We start from the raw sequence: 19,419 nt of genomic DNA, 5'->3' as shown, positions 1-19,419 counted from the left end.
TTGCTTCCCATTGCCTCACTGAGACTGGTCTATGTGGAAACACTAATTGGATCACAAAACAGACCTTTGCCCATATTAAAAATGTGCATGGGTTGTATGTGTTTAGGCTTTCTCTGTACAGATGCCATCTGCTGCCAGTTGCCTGTACAAAGACTATATTTGTCCACAGAGCCAATCTGGGCGAAGGTTAGGGGTGAGGCAGAGGGCACAGCCCTGCTCCCCTCTCCACAGTCAGCCTACTCACACATCCCACACACCCCGAATGTGTGTAAATGGCTATTGATACAGACGGTGCCTCCTGTGACATTTAGCAATCTCGTTAATGTATTGATGTAGTGATACTGGTACTGATCTTAATAAGGCCAATGAAGATTCTTGGGTGGCAGAAAGGATTTGCAATGTTTCGTTTGTTTATTTTTTGAAAAGGATATGGATTAATAGAGTATTGAAGAGGTGGAAACTGGGAGATACTAGAGTTATGAGTTTTTGGGTGCCAGATCACTATAATCTCTGGACTCAACAAGTGTTACAATTTAATTAAGGCTTGGGGTGCTAAATTGTGTGCCTCATATTTCTAATCCCTGGAAGACTTAAAAGATAATTAAGACAGACTAGTTTTCCCTGAAGTGATAGCCTGAGTGATGGGCCATTAAGACAATAAAGGATCAAAGAACATGGTATGAGATGATAACTGGGAGGAGCCTCTCTCACTCACTGGATAAAGCCAGAGCATAGGGTAGAGAGTTAGGAGTTAGGAGTAATGTGACCTAGAAGTAAAGTGGGAAGTAGGAGACTCAGAGCAACATTTGAGACTATTGTTCTGTTTGAATCCAAGGCTGCGGTTACGGGACACGCAAGACCCTTTTTGGCTGTTGGTGCTGTGTAGCCCTCCATCGTAGGCTCAGAGTGTATATATGTGTAAATAAACCATGTATCCTAAATATACCACAGCATGGGTTGGCAAACTAAGGCCCGTTAGCTGGATCAGGCCCAATTGCCTTCTGGATCCGGCCCATGGACATTCCGGGAATTGCCACGTGGATCGCCAGCGCGAGCGTTCTTTCCCTCTCCTTCCCTTTCCCTCACACAGTGGTGGCGGCTCCTCCCTCCCTTCTTCCTGGCTTCTCCTCCCCTGCCTAGAGGAGGAAGGGGGCTGGGCTTTGTTGGTGCCAGCAGCAGCAGTGCTTGAGCGGCCGCCATTTTAAGCAGCCCCTCTCCGGAGCCCTTTCGTGCGCCGCTCATCGTCCCTCCACCGCCACCACCAGCCCCTGCCCTCGCAAGACACAGGTAAGCAGCCACCAGGGCTCGTGGTGCTCTTGCATCATTCCCCCCCAAAAAAAATATAGTCCGCCCCCCCAAGGTCTGAGGGACTGACCCCCTGCTGGAAAAGTTTGCTGACCCCTGTACCACAGTCTCTGATGTGCCAAAAGAAAACATGAACCCTTGGATAAGCCCCTGGAACCTGTGCTGCTCAGAGATTGGGGTGGCATAAAAACACTATGTTCCAAAGGAGGAGGAATTGATTTAGTAATTTGTCTTCTAGGCATTTGATTGCTCCAGAGATCTCTGTTTTAGATAAGGAACTTAGTTCCCACACCTACATAAATACAATGCTTTTGAGTAAGTATAAATCATCACAGCGTTTTAAGGCAGATTAGTGTGTACATGTCTACTCGATAGTAAGTCCCACTGAGTTCTGGCCCTGCCTGGAGATGCTAGGAAATTAACTAGGGACCTTCTGTATGCAAAGCAGATGCTCTGCCGCTGAGTTATCCCCACCATCATACTCCAAATACTCTAGTTGTGTAGAGTGTAAAAGTTAGATGCTGGGAGTGGTGGCAGGGATTAGGTGAACTGGATGTACACCTGGCCCTCTTCAAAACAACTAGGTGGATGATGTGCTCTTAGATCCCACATGACTCCCACAAATAAGTATAAACCACAACTACATACCAAAGCGTTTAGGTCAAAGTAGATATTTTATGTGTAGCCTGCCTTTGACTACTAGAAAAAGGCTGTGCTTTTGAATGAAATAATATGAAGGAGATGGTGGTCATATCAAAATTAATATAAAGGCTTTCCCCAGAAGTACTAAGGGAAATCATTGTCATTCAATTGACATAGCAAGCACTTCATGATATTTTCCACTGCTTTGATCATGAGAAGGTGACGGTGTTATTACCCTTTTTCCCCTTGAAAAGCATATAGAGCTGAAAGACGAAGTTGGAAGTGTGAGGCTCTTTCCCACTTCCCTTTTCAGCTCCAAGTGTTTTTTCAAGGCCCAGATTAATTCTACAAGCTCTGACTTTTACCTGATCCCTCAGAAAAACAAAGGGCGTGCATGCACACGTTCGCTCTTTTTGTCTCTTGTGGGGAGAGGGGTTTCATCCAGAGGAAGGGTGACAGAAGTGAGCAGAGTGGCAGAGCTCCCGGCGCTTGCTCTAAAATCCAAATGTGTCTGAAAAGTTTGGTCACCCCTGATCAAGTACCACTTTACTCACCTCCCGACTTCATATCACAGATGTTAATTCCCTCCTCTGCCTTGCCCCCAGCAGTCAATAATAGGAACCAGTGGCGTAGCGTGGGGGGTGCAGGGGGGGCCGGCCGCACCGGGCGCAACATCTGGGGGTTAGGGTTAGGAGCGCAAATCCACGGGTTAGGGGGCGCAAATCCACGGGTTAGGGGGCGCAAATCCACGGGTTAGGGGGCGCAAATTACTTGCCTTGCCCCGGGTGCTGACAACCCACGCTACGCCACTGATAGGAACTGGGAAGAGGAGACTAGTTCGTGTTCTGGGTAGAGTTTAGGGCTTGTCCACACTTCCACTTGTGCTGTGCTTCTGAGCAGTTTTCCGTTTACCCTGCCACTTTCCCCAGGAAAACCCGCTCTTTACTGCTGAACTAAAGCAAACATCAATCTGCAGAAAGCCCAGCTGCTGTCTGGTCCAATTCAGCAGTAAAGAGCGGGTTTTCCTGGTGGAATTTACCAGGACAAGAGGAAGTGTGGACAGGCCCTTGGTTCTGCTCTCAAATTAACATGGGCCTTAGTTTAATCTGATTCTAGGCATTGCTGCGTTCTGTGAGAAGGGAGACCTCATGCTAGGGCAAGCTTTTTTATTTTTTATTTTTTACACATTATCCACATTATACATTAAAAAAAATAAATAATCCACGGATCTTAATGCCAAGGGCAAAAAATCAAGGGTGCCCACAGGCCACAGCTAGAAGAACAAATGCCTTCACAATGGCATGATGAATAGCGTGAGGAAGGATATGGTTTTCTTCTTCTGTGAGAGACATGCCAAAAAGGAATATAAAAGGAGCTGGACAAGTCTGAGCTTGATTTCCCGTGCCTCATCTGAAGGTTCAGGGCCTGAGCAGGAAAGCTGTTGTGTCACTCAGGAACAGACATGTCCACTGTGAGCAAGAAGCTCGTAGAAGAAGAGGCTCAATTAGTCCCACGCTTCAGTGAGTAACAGAATCACCAGTGGTTAAGAAGAAGCTATCGTGCTGCATATGAGGTCCACTTTCATACGATCTTCACCACTGATTTTGCACTTGGAAGCTCAGTTGCTATTGTACAGCTGTTAGTCTTTTGGCACTGCCCAGGAAGGCTGGGCTCAGGTTTGACCTTTTGAGCAACCGCCACTGGCAGTGTGGTTTTGCAGGAAGGTCTTTTCGCATTTCCCTGAAAGTTCTCGCGGTACAAATAGTCCATGTAATTTTCCCGCGGCCTGTGTACAATATTGCTGAGCATCATAGAAAACAGGAGGAAGCCAAAAAACCCAACAACAATCAGGATGAACAGAGAAGCAGCAATCTCCTCCTGTTCTTGAACATATGGGTTTGTGTAGTTACAGCACCCTCTTTTGTTCCTTTCTGTGATATAGGTATAAACCAACTTCTTCATCACATACCTTACTTCAGTTGGGTCGATATTCATTTTATTATCCAACTCAGGCTGCAAAAGGAGAGGGGAAAAAAAAGAACATTCAGTCTCATGGCTGACATTAGAACTCTTCTCGATTGCATCAAACAAGCGCAGCAACTATTCACAGACCATTCTTTCTCAAAGACTTCCTTAATGAGCTGAACTGCAGATACAGCTTTATTTCTGTGGCAACTATAATGAAAATAACATGGATCCCATTCACTTGTCAAACTGCTGCCGCCAGCTGAAAACCATTAGATTACTTCAGTTTGCCTCTGTCCTTTTGTGTCCAGTATCTAACACAGTAATATATTTATGATAATTATTTGTCTGTGCCCTATGACATCAGAAAGAAAATAAAGCAGAAAATCAATCCGATGCGGTATCTTTGATTCATAAGCAGAAATTCCGCTATTTTCTACTATGCCAGTGTTCCATATTGAAATGTGATTGAATGAGCTGCTTCCTTCTTTATCCCTTAGCACCCACCCTCACCTTCTCTCGCTATTTTTTAATAAAGAAATTTTCCTAACAACCCAAGGTATATTTATTTCTCATCGCCACCTGCTTTTCAGATACAAGGAATATCCCAATCCTCTACTCATCCTTTTATCTAACACCATCAAAATTAATTATGTCATATCCCCATTTGTGCTAAGTGTGGATCCATATGCACTGATAACTCAGAACCAACATGCAGGTTTTCAAACTACTTTATATTATATATAAAATAATACACAGATTTAGCATGGAAACAATGTACAGTTCCCATAAAATATATTATTATTATTAAATTAGACTTACAGTAATATCAGCCATGAGTTCCCTTTGGATGACAGCAAGAGCCGTCAAACTCAAGACAAATTGCAGCTCCAGCTAGGCTTCTTCCACTGAGCCATATTAACCTATTCCATATATTCAATGCCTTCCCCTCTGGTCTGTAGCAGCTGCTTTATATCATCTGTTCTCCTCAATCCCTTTTGGATCTGGCTTTTGACTGTGGACAGCAAGGCATTTCCTTCCATGCACCTTTTTTAATTCTTTTTTTGTGTGGAGTCCTAAGGTGAGCTATCATTGGCCATGTGAAGCTACAGGAACATCCTGGATGATTCAGGCCTGCTATTCCTGGCAAGTCACCTTCCTCCTCCTCCTTTTGCATTATTATGCTTTAATGGCACTGTTTACTCAACCACAAGGCTTGTGACTGGTCCACCTGGAATCCCAGCACCCATTAATATTCAAATGGTCCCTGTGAGCCATGTGTCGAAGGAGTGAGATTTCCATTTTAGGGATATTTCACAGTAACAGTCATAGAATTGCAACAGCAGCAGCGGTGCCTGGTGCATGAACATCGGGAGTGGCAGGCAAGGAGGCCGACAGAAGGAGGAGTCAGAGCCAGTCTCAGGTGGAACTAATTCTAGTTTTGCATCCATCCCTGTCCCTGCTAAGGAAGAGGAAGCCGCTGCCCTGGACTGACTGTAAGTATGAAGAGAGGCAAGTGGAGGCAGGCAGAGTTTGGTTGGGCAGTACCTCATTTGCCCTAAAGGACCAGCTACCATGGAATGGCAGATATTTTACTTATTTATTTCTTTAAATTTATACACCGCTTGATTATAAAAAAGTTCTCAAAGTGGTTTACAGAGAGAACAAGATAACATGACTTCTTTAAAAATTTAGAAACAACCCTTTAAAACATTCAAAAACAATAATAACAGCAGCGATGAACTAAAAACAAATTAAAAGGCACAGCAACATTCTACATGGATAGCTCAGTTGGTTGGAGCGTGGTGCTGAGAATGCCAAGGTTGCAGGTTCGATCCCCATAAGGGGCAGCTGCACAGTCCTCCTGCACTGCAGGGGGTTGGACTAGATGATCCTCTGAGTCCCTTCCCACTCTATGTCTGGGTAGGCTGGGCATACCCAATATGGGCAATACTGTATACATTTTTCCCGTAGCTGTAATAAGCTGTAGCAAGAATAAACCCCTCATCCTGTCAAGAGAATATAAAACTAGAAGCTGCCTCACTCCAGACCTTCTCCTGCCATAAATCTTCTGCTCATCCATGGCATTGCACTAGCGGTAGTGAAGACTTGCCACAACGGTGTACACTTGCTGGGGAAGGTGGAAGAGAGATATAGACCTGGAGAAGAGAGAGTTGGAAGATTTGGAGGGCAGGACAGAGCGAGTTCATCAGAGATTGCCGAGTTGGTGGTTAGAAAGGAGGGTAGAATGGGGCTGGGGGTTAGGACTGTGGAAGGAGAAGTGGGGTTTGGGGTTAGAACAGGGAAGGGGTGGGGTTGGGGCCAGGATGATGTAAGGAAGTGAGAGAGAGAGAACAGAGTGAATACGTGCAGAAGGCATTTCTCACACAATCCATTGATTTGTGTACATTGTTATGTACAAAGATACTGCACAAATTTGTCAGCCAAAAAGCCGGGTCCAGGCATTTAGTTGCAGAATAAATAAAAGAACATTGAAAAGCATAGCATCTCAAATGAGATACTATTTTAGTATAAAATAGTATCCACGTCTTACTATTTTAGTAACACTTACCTAGACTTAGATGAACTGTTGTAAGGATGGAGATAATTGCCTTATCTTTTGTCAGGAATCAATTATGTATTGTGGTGCAAATCCTCTCAATGCTTCCTTTTGCTGAAAAGTAGAATACAGTTTGTGAAAATCAGGAATGCTCTCAAGGTGCCACAAACAGCCACAGGATTTTAATTCTTGTTCTGTCAAAACGACCCCAATCCCATTCAGCATAATTAAGACGGAGGAACCACAATTCCTTCTCCAAGCTGCCTTATCATGTGGAGATCTTGAATATTACACCAGCGTAACAAGAGTGGTGCCAATCCCACATGCTTCTCACAATATTCCTGAGCATTTTAGACAGATTGGTAGGCTACACAGACTCTGTGCTAACTAAAGCTAGATTCTCTGGCGAGACATCAAAACTGAATTCACCATCATTACAATAACCAGGAAGTCTGTTGTGCTGGTGGAAAGAGGGGGAATGGAACTGAATTTTCTGCATAGAGCTTGTAAGAGCATGTCTTAGTTGCAAATAATTGCTTACAGCCAGACAGGCATAATTATATTTCAGTTACCTAGAGCTGAGCAAGAAGTGTTGTTTCCCCACCACTACCCTCCAACTTACCTTCTTCTGCCCTGACTTTGAAGCATTATCTTGAAGCCATGTCAATATAAGCAAAAGAGCAAGGAGAAATGCTTCCTTCCCTCACTCTGAGTTCTTCTATATAGGAAGGAACAGCAGCACCGCCTGCTGTGGGACATGTGAACACTTGGTGCCCCTGAGCTGGAAACTTGGTCCTTTGGATTCCAACTCAGAATCAGCGAAATGTTCCACAGCTTGTGACCGTGGGAGGCAAGGGGATGAATTTGGGTGTGAGGCATTTTAGCCCTTCTCAAGGAACACAGGAACTGCCTTAGAGCAAGACAGACCATTGGTCCATCTAACTCAGTAGACTGGTGGACAATGGCTCTCCAGTTTTTCTGACAGAGTCTTTCCCAGCCCTACCTGCAGATGCTGGGGGTTGAAGCTGGAACCTTCCTCAAGCAAGACATGTGCTCTGCCGCTGAGCTACAGGGTCCTCTTCTACAATTCACTCTTTGGGTTTTTTTAAGCCTGCACAGTAAAATTATAGCAGGTGATGGCGAGGCGATACAATCTGTTATAAAAACTGGAGAGCTATTTGTTTGGTTTTTTAAAATAATAATAATATATGTACACTGCTTTTAAACATTAAAAAAATTCTTCTCAGAGTGGTTCACACTATATAGAACAACCAGCAAAAGACCAACATAAATCCAGCATAATAATGTTGAGCAAGTCATGTTGATTACTAGTGGGCCAGCACCTAGTCTGGGCTTGTCAGCTCCTTTTAAGTTGTGTTCACCTTTAAAGCACACAATGCATCTTCACAGAGCTTCCATTGCCAGGAACCCCTAACAAACTACAATGCCCAGAATTCTTTGAAAGGAGAAAATGTGTTTTGAATGTGCACAGCCTTTCATTCCCTTTAGAAGACTCCACCCTGGTATTGTTTACTGCTTGTTTACAGCAGCTCATTGGGCTGCACACTTAAACGGCTTAGCAGCTCTCCACATATGCAGTGCATAATAATAATGATAATATAATAATAATAATAATTTATTTATACCCCATCCATTTGGCTGGGTTTCCCCAGCCACTCTGAGTGGCTCACAATCGTATTAAAAACACGACAAAACATCAAACCTTAAAAACCTCCCTAAACAGGCATGCAAGGGGGTGGGAGAAAGTCAAGAGTGAGGCTGTAGCATGCAAAACTGCAGAGGAGGAAAAGAAAGTTTGGGGGAATAGAAGGAAAGAGAGGATACACCAGCCATGTGTGAGGGAAGGAAGAGAAATAAATAAGGTATCTACATGGGTTTTTGTTTGTTTGTTTGTAAGTTGCTTTGGGTTGCCTTGGGCAAGATAAAGCAACTTACACATTTAATACATTTATTTTTTTTAAAAAAAGAATTGAATGAAGAGAAGGAGGTAGAAGGGATGAATGGGCTGAGGGAAAGAAATGGAGAATCCCACCATGCTGGGCCTCTTAGGCCTCCTGACCCCTCTGCTTCTCTCCCTCTTCCTCTCCCTCCCTCCACAGTGGATGCTGGCCCATTAGAGTGAATGGGGGCACTGCCACACCAATCTGAGACTACCCTTAGCCATCTCCCACCTGCTGATCTTCTTACTTATGACCAGTCAAGGGGCTCCTCTGCCTGTCAACGTCCTCCTCCGTAGCCTCAGCGTTGTGCTTGTAGAACTCAGCAGGGGGAAGCAGGGCAATAAAACTAGAACCAGTTGGCTCTGCCTGTTATTGGCTTTGGTTCCTCCTCCTGTCAATTTCCCTGCCTCCCGACCTACCAGTCCTAATGGGCATCAGCCACCACTGTGCTCACGCTTGTCCAACTTTCTTATCACTTAAGGAGCTTGGTGTGGGGGGTGGGAAGGCTAGAGAGAATTTTCATGGAAATTAGAAAGTGGGGAAAATTTTATAAGTTGCTATTAGCAGTCAATTGGGAATAGAGAGGAAGGACACTGGGGAAGGAAGCTGTCGTAGGGTTGCCATAATTTGAAGAGCAAAAAGCAGGACACATTTGCCGGCTTTTATTTTTAACTATGGATCACTATGATGACTCTCATTTTACATACCCATGAAAAAGAGGACATGTCCTGGAAAAAGAGGGCAGGAAAAAGTGAATATAAAAGAAACAGGGGAGGAATAAAAGCAATTGGCAGTTTGGAGCTGGGAATAGGGTAGATGTTTCTTATCCTGGGGTTCCAAAAAAAATGGAGATTTTTTTATTCCCTGCCCCATATGCCTGCCAATATTTATTTTACTCATGTCCTGTTTCCTTTCACACTTAATAAACATTAATGTATGATTAATACAAAATGTGATAAATGCACTTACTACGGTGTAAGCTCCACTGCAGGCGGTGGTACTTACTTCTGAGTAAATGAAGATTGCACTGTTAAGAGTAAAATACCATCTGTTGCTGTAGTGAAGAATTAATTCTTGGTACAGCACACAAACAGAGCCCTGTTTTGACTTGAATTTGTAATCCCTGGGGCTTTTCTTATCATAGCATCAGCTCAAATTGAGTAGCGAACAATACCAGAAAATAAATACTTTTCCTTTGAAACCAACAACTCTTAAGAATAAAGGAAACGAGTGAAGTAACATTTACACAGAACCAATAGAAACTCCAATGATATGTGCTGCAGTGATTTCCAGCATGTTGTGGTGAAGTGATCAACAACTCACATGTTGGTGGAATTATATTTAGTGATGGTGTTTAATTGAGACTGTGTCTCTAAACAAAATCTGTATTTCACAAAACTGGAGGTATTGCCTCCTAGATTTGGAGAAATAGTTTTGTATTATGAATTTTCACCAAAATGATCAGAGGATGGGAGAAAAGTACCACTGAATATCAATCTTAAACATACTGTATTAAACAATATGTTTAATATTAAACAATATGTTTAATATTAAACAATATGTTTAATATTAAACAATATGTTTAATATTAAACAATATGTTTAATATTGTTGTGAGGGGTGTATTTTTTGTATCTGAACACTTACTGTTTTACCTTATAGTAACTAAGTGCAAGCCACACTAAATAGCCACCCAGAATAACTATCTGTTCAGGTCTCTGCTTTAATTAGATAAAAGTTAATTACTAAATCCCATCAGGCCTATTCCCAACCATTACTGCATGACTCAAGATACCGGGTGAGCTCATACATGAATGCTTATAACTTATCCCATTTTTTTATCCTACTTCTCTAAATGTGGAAACAAAGCAGCTAGAAAAACAAAAACAAACAAATGAGGGTATGGTTTTTTTAAAGAAAATAACAATTAGAAAATAACAAATATAAAATAGCAACAGCAATCTATAATAATTAGCAGCAATATAAAGAGCAAAAAGGCAATCAAAAATGATTATCTCTGCAATGTATGCTAATGTAAACTTCTGCTATAACAAATAAGTTTTTAAAAACTGCCTAAGGGTACGTGAACAGAGAGGTCAGTAAATAATTATAATAATAATATTTATTTATTAATATAGTTATATGCTGCCCATCTGACAGCACTGCCACAGAAGAAAATCTCAGGGTTTCTACAGGTAACAGACAGACTTGGAATTAAACTGTATAGCAGGCTTCCTCAACTTCGGCCCTCCAATTTTTTTTGGCCTACAACTCCCATGAACCCTAGCTAGCAGGACCAGTGGTCAGGGATGCTGGGAATTGTAGTCTCAAAACATCTGTAGGGCCGAGTTTGAGGAAGCCTGCTGTATAGGACTTTAAAAATCAACACCAGCATTTTATAGTGAGCTTGGGAGTGAACAGCTAAAGCATTGCAGATGGTATCAAATCAGTGTAGTGCCCATTTCAGGTATTCATATGCTGCTGTTCTGGGCATGGCCCTTATGGAAAACCTAGCTGCCATCCAACAACATTCTTGAAACTGCATTTTGTACCAATTATGGTTTCCAAAGTGTCTTTAAAGCCTACCGTGTGTGAAGAGCATTGCAGTAATTCAGACTGGATGTAATTGCTGCACAACTAACTGGCAGGAGGAGGGAGATATCTCCAGGTATGGTGACAGTTGGCCAAGCTGGTAAAACGTGCTCCTGGCACTTAGTAGCAAGGGGCAATACTGAGTCCAAGAGCACCCTCAAGCCACTTGATTCTTCAAGCGGAAGTGAAACTCAGCATAGGACCTGATTGTACACTGTCTCCAAGGTCTACAGAGCCTAACCAAAAGCAGGTTTGGTTCATCTGGATTAAGTGTCGGGTAATTTGCCCATAGCAACTGGTTCCAGACACCTGTTCAGACTTTTCAGCACCTCACCAGGCTCAGTTTATGTAAATGAGAGGTAGAGCTGCATGCTGTTGGCACACTCATAGCATTTCAGTCCCAAAAGTGCATGTACTGTTTTTCTTATTGCTTCAAGCACAAAATGTTCTACAATAGAAGTTCATGCATTCCCCTACTGGAAGTCCTCAAGGTACATGAGCAGTTTTTCATACCAAGAAGAGCATTTTGTTTGAACACACTTGGATTAAAAAGAAGCATAAAATCACAGTGCTGCATCTTGTGTGAGAACCTGCAGTGCACTTAGTGCATCTCAAGTCTTTTCTGTGAGGGAAACATCATATGTAACTCAATTTGTTTCAGTGAGAAAACAGTTTTACCTCCACTCACTTGTTATGTTTTGTCACAAATTTCAACAGAGAGCCAATACCTGTCAGGAATTTAACTTTGATATACCAGAAACATGAGAAAGTGAGTAAGTGCATATAAATGCATATGTAACTGTCCCTTATAATTTCATCAAATTTAAGATCACTGAGAGGGGGAAAGAAAAAGATAATAAATAAAAGTCATTTCTTTCTCTTCTACCCTCATGAGTATCTTTAAAAGCTGAAGCAAGTGCAAAGTCCACTTAAAACAAGGCATATAAAGTACTGTAGTATATAGATTTGATTAATGTACTTACATGTCATGCCTATCTATCAGATGTGAAGCATTGCCATCCCTGAAGTAAATTTAATGCAAGTCTTAGGATGGCTCTGAGTAGAGAATATAAGAAGAGAGGAGTGACCTCTTTTCCTTATGACAAGCAAATGTTCAAGGAAGTGGCCCACGTGAGGGAAGTCAAAATCCCAAGCAGACTTACTCATAATAAGGTCCAGTGAATATCTGTGAGGTGGAATCATTGTCAAGATTTTAAACAATTTCCCCCAAAATTGTCATAAGATTGTTGTTGGTTTTTAGGGCTGCAAAACCAGAAGCCGTAATAAAACTGAATTATTTGGTTTTGCCTTACAGGTATCAGGCAAATAGGTTCATCGGTGGCATAATATCCAATTTCATTTCCTCCATATGGGAAATGTTTCGGCCCAATGCAGAACTGTAGCTGTAGATTATTGCGTAACATGGGAATTCATCACAGGGAAAATATTAGATGATTGAGCCATAGCTTTCTGCGGTAGATGTTTCTATCTCCCTCATGTAAACAAGTGCTTTCATGATTCTTACTTTTACCTCAGGGCAAAAGAGTCACCGAAAAGGAAGAAAGGGGCATTGTTATACTACTTTAAGATTAAGTAACTCCATGATGCTGCTTCCTGTTACTAGCTTTTCCTGCTTCTCGCACTGGGCATGGATTTAATTTCCACATCCCTCAAGTGTCATATCAGTGCACATTACACCACTTTGTTTATACACCCATTTCATTACTAACTCACAGCACAGTTTACAACATTTATTAAAACTAGACCTATTTCCCACAGAACCTGAACAGATTTCTGCTCCCTGAGCTACAAAGCTTTCTATGTTTACAAAGGACCAAACTGCAGGTTATATTAAAAGAGCTTTTAACTGACGTGCTTAGAAAAAGCAGCTGTGTGTATGCATATGTGTGTGTGTGTCAGTTGTGAACAGTGATTCTGGAGTGCATGAGAAGGATGTGGGTGATGCTGTGGTCTAAACCTCTGAGCTTCTTGGGCTTGCCGATCTATGATCAGCGATTTGAATCCCTGTGACGGAGTGAGCTCCCATTGCTCTGTCCCAGCTCCTGGCAACCTAGCAGTTCAAAAGCACCCCAGTGCAAGTAGATGAATAGGTACCACTGCAGTGGGAAGGTAAATGGCATTTCCGTGCACTCTGGTTTCCGTCACGGTGTCTCGTTGCACCAGAAGCAGGTTAGTCATGCTGGCCACATGACCCAGAAAGCCGTCTGTGGACAAACATCGGCTCCCTTGGTGTGAAAGCGAGATGAGTGCCGCAACCCCAGTCGCCTTTGACCGGACTTAACCGTCCAGCAGTCCTTTACCTTTTTACCTTTTACCTGTTCCCTACTCCCTTTGCACCTTTTCCCCACAAAAAATATCCCCTGGGAGCTGTGCTCTCTGAAGGTGCTCTTTGCAGCCCAGCCCTCTCCATGAAAGGTTGCTGTTTCTCCATGTTAAACCATTGCTACATACATTTTTTGCCTCAGTGTAGTTCCATGAAGAGTCAGGAACTGCTGGCTTATTAAGGTCTCCATAACACACTAGGATAAGGTACGAATCCATCTCTATATCTTATCTACTTATTTCATAATACTTCACTTCTACGCAGTTCTCAGAACTGTTTGCATGTTCATCTAGCTTCATGTTGATCTACATTTGTGTAGTTGGTTGGTAGGTGAGGCTTGTTGGTGATGCACCCATGGGGGCTGCCTGGTTGTTGTTGATCTGACAGGCCATCTCAGAGGTGGTTCCCCATTTGTGGAATGCTCTTCCTGGTGAGGTATATCTTTCTCCATTCCTCTTTGTCTCCATTCCTCTTTGTCCAGTCATTTGGTAGCTGAAATATACTGTTTGTGGCAACCCTGAAATCATTGACTGAGAGAATGAAATTGTTTTTAACAGTTTTAATGATTTTTTTAAATGATATTTCTGTTAATATGCTTGCCACCCTGGATTGCTTTGGGATGAAAAACAGGATATAAAGCAAACAAATAACAATAATAAATAGCTTCTATACATTTCTACAGTGGCATGGACAGGCTTAGTTTGACTGAAAGTGCTATTCAGGTGAGATGCATCATATCATCCATTTCACAGCAATAAATTCTGCACAAATTTCTACAGAATTTCAAACATTTGGCACAGAGACTGAGGTAACACATGATAGAAGTACCTTGGATCTGTTGGGAGAAACTGAGGAAATTCCAGAGTGGAAAATTTTCCCTCTCCATTCCCTGAATGCCTTACATTATGCCTGTAGGTCTTGTGACTCGTCAACAGATGAATGAAGTCTGCAAGGCAAGTATTGTGGCCATTCTGGTGCCTGACTCTCCCCATCCTAAATTTTGTAAGGACTACACAGGCCAATTTAACAGGTCGCTCATGAGCTGATGCATGGCTGATAGGCTGTTTGCCCAGTGGGTCACAGATTGTGCGGAATCACTTGCATATGCTTTATTTTCACAATAATCTGATGCTCTAAATTAATTATGACATTTCTATGATTTGGACTGTGCTATCAGAAAGCATCAGCTGTGCCTCATGGAAAAGTTGACGATGACTGAATTTTGTGGACTAATTTCTAGACAGCTCTCATTTCTACCTCTGGATATTTTTTAAACCAGAAAATGACCTACTGATACAAAGAGATGGTTCTTTTTACCTTTTTTATATGAGTGCCTCTTCCTTTCTGGTATAGATAGAGATGGAACTAAATGTAAGTCCCCTGGAATGGAATTCCACAGGTAAAATAAACTTGTATGATTATCTGAAAATATGTTAAATTGTTTTCTATATTAAGCTAAATGCATTAACACCTGCAGTTTTCCCCAATAAATTTCTTCAAAATTTAGTCTATACTATGCTTATTTAAATGTTCCTCTTGGCTATTTTCAGAAACAGCAGTTAATGGATTGTTTCAGGGACCTGAACTTCTCAAAATTACCACCAGCCAAGCCATCACACCATCAGCCCGGACTTTCCAGGTAAAATGACTCATTAGCACATTGTACGTCTACTTCTTCTGTGGCTTATGGTAAGAAAATTGTAACTCAAAATATCCTGCTGGCCTTTTTTATGTTGTTAACCATATTGCCTTTAGATGTCAGTTCAGTTTGTTCCCATAGAGCAGGATGATGTCTGCAGAATGAACATTGATATGAATCTTCTGCTTATTGGCTTTTTGTGTAAGACCATATGCTCAATCTTTGATATCTTCAAGAGTCATAAGGAGCACAGGTAATCAAAGGATGCAATACTAGATTAGGCGGATTCTTAAAAGTTAATTTGTGCTTCCCAGTGGCACCACTAGGATTGGGGTTTGGGGCCTAGGCTGAAAGTCTCCCTCAATGAATCCAGAGTGGCAGTGGTAAGTAAGATGGCAAGCCACAGCATGTGTCAGGTTTGCAGGTGGTTGCTCGCGAGTAAACAGCCAGGACTCCGACCTGTCTTTTACAGGTTTTATTTAGTGCAAACTATGTACAGTGCAGAAGCCCAAAGCTCATGTCTGTCTCAGTCACTTGCAGATTCCGGGAGTGGCCCCTTCCGGTTTTCCCCCCAACACCCCAGATCTCTGCCTCCCCTTCTTCCGTTTCATCCCTCTGCGCAAACTGGGCGACGGAAGCGGCATGTCTGTTTCCTGACCAGCCTGGCTAAGCGAAGCGCTTGCGCTCACCGTAGCCTCTGTGAGCCTTTCCCTCACCTTGCCCCTCCTTTCCCCCTCTGCTTCACCGGAGGTGTGGTTCTCTCCAGTGCCTGATGAAGAGCTACTTCTGAACGTTGGAGCCTCCCTGTATTCTTGTGCCCCCCCTTTTGATGGCAGTCCCCTGACAGCATGCTAGAAAGCAAAGTGCGCACACCACCAGTTTAATATACATACCCCCAAGGCAATGAGAGTGGCAACGAGAGGAGCCAATCTGATGCCAGCTTTGGGCGGAGATGGAGGAAGCAGGTCAAGCAACCTTAGATCAGCCCCTCCTTGCCCCAGGACTCTCTGTGGCCTCACAACCCCAAAGGTAGTGTCTGATTGGCTAAGTTCAATGCCGCTCTCATTGTTTGGGGGAAATATTGTTAGTTAAAAGCTGTGGCGGATGACTACAAAGCCTCAGCCTCTATCAGCACATTGCTTTGTTTCCTAGTTTGTGGTAAGCAGCCTTGCTCCTTTACCTACATGTTCCTCCCATGGCAGTGGCCATTGGGTCTGTGTGGGAGAAGAGTGTCAACAGCAGGTGGGCGAGCAAGAGAAAGAAGTGTGTCAACAAGGCCCCCATCCCCAACCCTGGTTCAAAGGCGCTTCATCAGAAGTCCTCTCAAACCTGGCAGTGCTTCTGGTGCAAATACACTACTAGGCTCCTCAGGATCCCATCTCTAGCCATTTTTTAAGCACCACTAAATAGCTGCTTTCCATTTGGAGACAGGGCAGGATATGAATTTACACTGTGATCCATGGCAAAGGCTGGAGGTTTTGTTTTCTGATTAATTAGCTGCCACAATCAACCTGGGATTGGCATTGGGCGCACACCTCTTGTATTGCACTAATTTTGAAGGTGGGGTCTGGTACTCTTCACCTCTGTATTGTCAGGATATGATGCAAAAGGTTAAGGTGTAGTCTGCTTCCCTCCTTGGAAATGTCTTGGCCTCCCTCAGGAAGCTGATTGTAAAGTTACTGGAAGAAAAGCAACATATATTTCCCCTCAGTATATGGGATTGGATTTTCACAGGCGGTAGATCTGCTGAGTCAGTAAGCACTGTCTTGCTGAGCAACTTTTATAATTGCAATCCTGCTTTAAGCACCTCTTGTAATTTTTTATTTATATGATCACTGGTCCCTGAGTAATGATTAGGTTCTTGTGTACGTGATAATGAGGCCCATCAAGCAACAGTAATTGATAAGAATTAGCTCTGTCATACTTACTGTCAGAACACATGTCTTATTTATCTGGCACTGGACAATGCCCCCCCCCCTTTAAATACCTAACCCAAGGGCATTCTTGTGAATCTGTGGTTGAAGTGAAGGAAAGCTAGTTAACTCAACTGAATCACACCCCCGTGTTTGAAAGTGCCACCTGACTTAAAATGGAACACAAACAACATTGCAGGCTAGGACTTTTCTGTTCAAATAGAAATGCAGTCCAGATAATGGTTCTTAGTTTATGTAAAAAATCCCCCAGCTTTTCATAATTGTAGAGTTAGAAGAGACCCTGAGGGTCATCTAGTCCAACCCCCTGCAAAGCAGGAATCCTGCCCACAGTTATCCCTGGGTGGGCTTGAACCACCAACTTTCTGGTTAAAGTCAGGTGCACTAACCCATTGCACCACCTGAGGGACCAGTAAGAAAGTTGAGTGAAGCTATTTGTGGTGCAGAACACCAATCAAAATGGATGGCACTTGTGTTGATATTATGAATAGCAGCAGACAAGAAAGAAAGATCAAAATCGTGAATCTGAATTATATTGCAATATCCAAAGACCATTTGGATAATGAGGAGGATGACTAAATATATATTTTAAATTTTTTTAGTGAACTAGAGGTTTGCAAGAAGCCCTTCATGGGAGACAAAAACCAACAAGGCATAGAAGCACACACTTTTAAAATGAAAGGGCTGTGTATGGCAAAGGTGGCATTAGTCCAGTGGTTCCCAACCTTTTCTTGGCCATGCCTCACCTAAGCATCTCTAAAATCCTGATGCCACCCCCCACCCCCCGTGGCATATAAGTCTTATTATTTAAAAAGTGAACTCCTGTTCACGAGGAGGAATCCTAAAATGCCATTAACTGTTAATAACTCATTCTTGAATTGCCCCCCTTAAAAATCAAATTGCTCCCCTGAGGGGCATGTGCCCCACATTGGGAACCACAACGTTAATCTATTTCTAGAGTGCCCAAGATTGTTATGTTGGTGATAATTATAGACAGTGGGGAAATAGTTCCTCAAACGAAATCCTATTAATGTGTACCTGTGTGAGCTTGCCTAATAGATTCTGTTTCAAATTACCTCAGCTGCCATTCTCTTTGCACAGGAATCAAAGGACAAAGGCAAATTCGACTGTAATGTGAGGGTCATAACAGGATAATAGAACAATGGCATGGAAACAGCAACTTCCAAGGAAAGGATTAGCAATTAAAATGGCAAGAATCCATTACATTGTTCTTGCTGTCTGACCTCATTTTCTGCTTCCTGGTTCCATTCCAATATTCACAAGGAAATACGGGTTAATAGATAGAAAGATGGGAATAGACACATTCACATCAATTTGGGTCATCTTATAAACAAAAATGGCTTCCAAGCAACCTGGTTGGAGTTTCCACCTTGATAGCCTGATTGAAGCTGGCATAAATTGTACACAATCCATGTATGGTGTAAGGTTACCAGACATCCCTGTTTCCCGGGGACAATCCCCGGATTTACAACTCAGTCCCCATACAAAATCAATTGAAGTTGAAAAGTGTCCCCGGATCCATTGAAAAAAATCTGGTAACCTTAGTATGGTGGCCTGCAAAAGATTTAATAAACCTCCTATTTTTGTTGCTTGGGAGTTCAGATACCTGGCACATCATAATACAAGTCTGGTGAGCTGCGCTCAGGTTGGCTTGACAAGTTGTGCAAGCTTGTCCTAACTGAAAATGAAACTTAACCATAATTGCTGATGTGGGTGGCGCTGTGGATTAAACCACAGAGCCTAGGACTTGCCGATCAGAAGGTCCTGATCGGCGGTTCGAATCCCCATGATGGGGTGAGCTCCCGTTGCTCTGTCCCAGCTCCTGCCAACCTAGCAGTTCGAAAGCACGTCAAAGTGCAAGTAGATAAATAGGTACCGCTCCAGCGGGAAGGTAAACGGCGTTTCCGTGCGCTGCTCTGGTTTGCCAGAAGTGGCTTAGTCATGCTGGCCACATGACCTGGAAGCTGTATGCCGGCTCCCTTGGCCAATAAAGTGAGATGAGCGCCGCAACCCCAGAGTCGGTCACGACTGGACCTAATGGTCAGGTGTCCTTAAGTCCCATTATTATTTATTTCTAAGTATGTAAGTTTGCCTCCTGACACTAAGTCCACACCAGCACATCTCTCCAACAATGTCTTTTCCCCCAGGAACTGTTTGCATTTTGCAGGTAGCTTTAAGTGAGCACAATTGTGAAGGATTATTATTATTATTATTATTATTATTATTATTATTATTATTATTAAACTGCTTGAAATATATGTGGTGCCTGAGATTCAATTCAGTTAAGCAAAACCTGAAATGGAGGAGGGTTTAAGTAATATCTCATTGTGAAGCAACTGCCATTGGTGTGAAATCTTAGAAGGGAAAATATTACAAAGGCCGACTCTAGTGTGGACTGGCATGAATCAGGCATAATTAAATTTAAATTTTACAGCAATGTAAACACCTGAAGATGGAGAC

At 42.8% G+C, this 19,419-nt stretch overlaps 2 protein-coding genes and 1 long non-coding RNA gene across 5 annotated transcripts in view; 2 read left to right on the top strand and 1 right to left on the bottom strand.

Moving 5' to 3' along the window:
• Positions 1–19,419, top strand: part of KCNE2 (potassium voltage-gated channel subfamily E regulatory subunit 2) — a 232,155-nt gene that overhangs the window by 25,173 nt on the left and 187,563 nt on the right. The window lies entirely within an intron of this gene.
• Positions 1–19,419, top strand: part of CLIC6 (chloride intracellular channel 6) — a 137,423-nt gene that overhangs the window by 5,855 nt on the left and 112,149 nt on the right. Inside the window, exons 1-2 of one of the 3 annotated variants that reach the window (XM_081198764.1) lie at positions 5,267–5,408; positions 14,919–15,007. Coding sequence is in view for 1 of the 3 variants with exons in the window: in XM_081198763.1 (XP_081054889.1) it covers positions 14,919–15,007 (89 nt within the window). In the remaining 2 variants the exon portion in view is untranslated. Of the gene's footprint in view, positions 1–5,266; positions 5,409–13,646; positions 13,804–14,918; positions 15,008–19,419 lie in introns of those variants that run through there. The other 2 variants (XM_081198765.1, XM_081198763.1) reach the window with 2 other exon arrangements.
• Positions 3,099–4,894, bottom strand: LOC308589612. Its single transcript, XR_014009399.1, has 2 exons — positions 4,735–4,894; positions 3,099–3,960 (listed from the first exon to the last, which is right to left on the bottom strand). It is a non-coding gene; the product is annotated as an uncharacterized lncRNA (long non-coding RNA).

This window comes from Podarcis bocagei (assembly GCF_964188305.1).
Source record: "Podarcis bocagei genome assembly, chromosome: 6".
Classification (NCBI taxonomy): domain Eukaryota; kingdom Metazoa; phylum Chordata; class Lepidosauria; order Squamata; family Lacertidae; genus Podarcis; species Podarcis bocagei.
This window is presented reverse-complemented; position numbering and strand designations above follow the sequence as displayed.